Genomic DNA, 4,349 nt, shown 5'->3' with positions numbered 1-4,349 from the left:
TGCCGCCAATCACTATCCGATTTCTTTTCCTTTTTCACCCTTGAGTATGGAATAAACTTGTGAAGAATATGATGAAATATTCCACCTACTTGACTACTCTTCTGTTGGGGACCTCTGAGACTGTTAATTTCAGCATCTCTTCGAAGTATTATATGGATTGATGAAGAATACATTAACAGCATCTCGCTCAAAAGCTTCAGAACGAAAACCATTTTAGCCAGGGAAGCTGACATATCCTGTGAATTAGCTTCCTTTTCATCGGGTGTAGCGGCAACAGCTTTGCCTTTCCCTTTTGTAGAGGCAAGATCAATATCCATGTCTGCTAAAGTTGAATCACCTTCAACCATATCATCTTTTGGAGGAGGAATGAAATTACAGATAGAATCCAGAAGCAGCTCAAGAACACCAATGAAGGACTGGGGAGGTTTACGGTGAACTTTAGTTGCCTTGGTGCTCCCAGGGGCAGGAGTAGTTGCCAATTTCTCGTCATTAGAGGTCTGAGATTTTTCTTTCTCAGCTTTGTCTTTATCCATCTCTTTCTCTTTTGACTTCTCTTTTTCTTTCACTAATACGATGTAAGGTCTTTCACCAACCATCTCTATCTGGCATATCGAACGAGCGGCCTGAATAAAAGTGACTGGGTCCCGAGTAATTACTGAATTCACATTTAATAGAAAGTTGCGAGGAGATATTCTCTGATTTGAGTGCCTGTTAGAAAGTGTTGCAAGTGCATGCTTTATCTCAGATTCCATGGCTTGCTGAAGCGTTTGGGGATCTTCAAGGACGTGACGGATAATACTAGCAGCAATACTGTCAAACCCTGGGAAGAGACTATTACTCGGTAGAGAAAGCAGTGCTTGCACACCTCCACAATCAAGAAAGCAGACAGCAACAGAATGTTTCCTCGTCAATGTAGAACAAAGCTGTAGAACAGCATGCATTGTTTCAGAAGGAAGCTGATTCCGGATACAGGTACAAGCAATCTCAATCAGTTTCTTTTGATCATCAACATCAATGAGCTGTGGAGAACCAAAAACAGATTGCAACTTCTCTTGCTTGCTCTCATCAATGGTGAGAGACGTCTCACCCTTTTTCAACTCCTCTATAAGCTCAGTATTTAGTTTCTGGTCCACCTGTAGCAGCCTATCAATGGCAAGAAATCCGGTCGTCACCCACTTTGGAACTTTAACTTTTTCCTTATCAATACTACCAGAATCCCACTTCGAAAGTACATCACATACAAGTCTTACAATACCAGCCTTCAGCGCAACTTCACGTGAACCTGCATCTTCATGTAGAATCAAAGCAAGAACATGCAACAGAGCAGATAGCAGATTGTTCTTTGTGTCATCGAAACCGGGACAGCAATCCCTAATCCGACTAAGAAGGCAAGATATAACACCAGATCGGTGTTCCCCATTGTTTTCTGAGCATATCAATACAAGTAAATCTCTAACAGGAAAAGCAAGGGGTTCTTTCATCTGCAAAAGCTTCGTACATGTTGTTATAAGCTCTTCAACAGGTGGCAGTGAGACCAATTCTGCTTCAATTTGTTGTTGAGCTTCATCTGCAACATTCAGCTTTGTATCTGATTCAGAATTTCCGAGCGACATTGCAAGAGCACGAGCAAGCTCATCATCATCCTCTGGGATTTCATCTGGATGGGAAAACAGCCACTCCATGGCCAACTCAACACTGTTTGATCCAACCTGTCTCAAGGCTTCTTCTGCTCTGGATCTGGAGAAACCCATCTCCACAATGGTCGAAATGGTTGTTTCATTAGGAGGTGGACCTGTTACACGAGCACTACCACTGCCACCTAGGTTTTTCAGTTCAACTCCAGAATACACATGCTTGATGATGGAAATGAGTGTGGTAACGAAATCATAACTACACTTTGTAAATTGTGGATGAGTCCAAACAGGAAGTACAGCTTTCAACACAAGGGACTGGAGAATCTTCACAAATGTCTCAGCATCTTGTGGAAATGGAATATTTCCACTTTCTACTGGTTGAACAAGCAAGTGTTTGGTGAATGGTGACAAGATAAACGATGATGTGACCAAATGGTCCATGAGCTTGCCATAGCTAGCCAGTGGACCATATATCCACGCATGATCTGCATCTTCCTTTTCATCTTGCTTTCCTTTAACATCATCAGTCTCCATCGGAGATGAGCGGTTCCTATTAATTGTGAATAAAAGCTGGCTTGTAGCATCAAATGTTGTCAAAACTGTTTGAATCACCCCCCGGCTGTAAAAGCAATTTATCAGAACAGGATTACACGAATCAGGCCTGTCAAGAAGGATAGCATCGATGAAGTCAACAACTTTGCCAAGGTAGCGACATTTAGTTGACACTGAGGCCTCGGGAACAATCTCATGGCCTCCAAAATTCAAGTGGTCCAGGGAGATTGAAGCAAAAGTTGACGCAACTAACTTAGATGACGGAGAAACATTGATTGTATCTTCTCTCCTACGAGATGGGAGCAGCATTGCCTTCCCTAACTCTTGGAATATGTAAGTGATGTGGAAGGACAGTGATCTCACCATGTCACAGCAAGATGTATAATAGGATCCATCTTTTTCATGTTCTCTATTGCCAGAAACGTCTGATGAACTAGAGGGACCATCAGTAACAGGTCTTGGTTGAAAACCGGTTGATGCACGCCCAAGATCACGGTAAAGATTTATTAAATCAAAGAATTGAGATTCTGCACTCCATCCTGCCGTCCTCCTTCTAAAAGATGGATCAAGGAACTGTCTAAAAGAATTGAACCTTTGGCCTTCTGTCGCAGTTACAACCAATTCTGCTTGCTCTGACTCAGGAGACGAACCAGTCTTCTCGTTTTGACTCTCCAGTGTGGTACCCTCATGAAATGCTAATTGCCACAGAATTTCGCGGTGCAAGTGCCCAATGTTTTCCAGAACATCCTTGCTTCCATTAGCAAACTCCAAGAGCAACGCACTCACCCAACGGTTATCCTTTGATGCAGCTAGAAACAGAAGAAATTCCACAAGAAAAAGAGAGGCAAAAATTCCTGAACTGGGAGAAAGAATTCGATCCAGTAGGAACGTCCCTGAAAGATCTTGCAGTCCTTCTAAAGCTTTCTTCAACTGATCGCGAAGAGAAGAGCAAAAGGCACGAGCAAGAGAAGAAGAGTGATGTTGCGTAAAACCCTTGAAAACAATGGTGCTATGCAAGGCAATAGATATCCCTTCAGAGGATTGAGCAATGCTAGGTCGTAAAAGAAGCTTGAGTAAAGCCTCGATGCCAGACTTCTCCACGAAGAGACGAGATGTCTCAGAATTCTCCATTGTTCTATGGAGCAGAATTATCAGATGAAAGATGCAGAGTTGAATGAACTGCTCATGACTGACACCAGATATTTCCTTCACATCTGAATCCATTTCCATTGCAGTACTTTCCGTCAGATTTACAGAGGATGATGAAGAACCAGTCTCTCCAAAGCATGCAATTTTATCCACAATTTCAATAATGATTTCAACACCGGTGGCTCTTAGCGATGTAACATGACGCAAAAGCTCTTCCACAGCATTTGTAAACGGAACAATGGCCTCATTCATAGCTAAAACATACTTCTTGCTGGTAAATACATCGACAAGGAAGCGCAATGCCGAAGTTTCTTTAACTGTCTCCAGTCCTCTGCTATTGAGACATATAGCACCCAAGCCATTTGGAATGCATGCAAGAGCCTTTGACGAAGGAAGTATACCTGATACAACTGAAGACAAAAATGCTTCGGGGAGACCCATTTCAAATAGGGAAGTAAGAGATGTTGGGTCTTTATGGATTATATCACTCATCACTNAAAGAATTGAACCTTTGGCCTTCTGTCGCAGTTATAACCAATTCTGCTTTCTCTGACTCAGGAGACGAACCGGTCTTCTCGTTTTGACTTTCCAGTGTGGTACCCTCATGAAATGCTNTAACGACAAAGTGGCAGGCAAAGTACTCTCATGAGAACTTTGAGACCTATTAGCATTTCCAGGAGTATACGTAGCAGAACCAAGTGACTTCAGAAGAACCTTGATGAGTCTCTTCCGGGATAACAAGAGATCACCATTTACTTTTGAGGATTCACCATCTACCATGTCACTGTTGTTCTCTACATGCAACCCAAGGATGTGATGTACCTCTACCTCTAACCTCTGAGACAAAAGCTCTACCCCCCCAAGATCCCTGAGTAGAGGTACGGCTGAACTACTATAATCCATGAGCTTTTGTAGTGCTTTAACAGCCAAATATACAAGATGCATGTGGCTTGGATCAGCATACTCCAAGAGAGGGAGAAACGTGGGAACCATTCCTGACCCCCTTATAGTGCT

The 4,349-nt window shown here is 42.7% G+C and overlaps 2 protein-coding genes across 2 annotated transcripts in view; both read right to left on the bottom strand.

The window, feature by feature from the left end:
• LOC104728737 (E3 ubiquitin-protein ligase UPL1-like) overlaps nucleotides 1-4,328 on the bottom strand; it is an 8,601-nt gene extending 4,273 nt beyond the window's left edge. The window contains exons 1-2 of the mRNA XM_019232065.1: nucleotides 3,890-4,328; nucleotides 4-3,805 (exon numbers count right to left, since the gene is read on the bottom strand). Of these exons, the coding sequence (XP_019087610.1) occupies nucleotides 4-3,805; nucleotides 3,890-4,328 (4,241 nt within the window). The remainder of the gene's footprint in view (nucleotides 1-3; nucleotides 3,806-3,889) is intronic.
• Nucleotides 3,957-4,349, bottom strand: part of LOC104725464 (E3 ubiquitin-protein ligase UPL2-like) — a gene marked incomplete in the record, with an annotated part of 4,008 nt that continues 3,615 nt past the window's right edge. Inside the window, 1 exon segment of the mRNA XM_010444131.1 lies at nucleotides 3,957-4,349.

This window comes from Camelina sativa, chromosome 11 (assembly GCF_000633955.1).
Source record: "Camelina sativa cultivar DH55 chromosome 11, Cs, whole genome shotgun sequence".
NCBI lineage: Eukaryota > Viridiplantae > Streptophyta > Magnoliopsida > Brassicales > Brassicaceae > Camelina > Camelina sativa.
The sequence above is the reverse complement of the archived record's forward strand: the minus strand, read 5'-3'. Positions and strand labels throughout refer to the sequence as shown.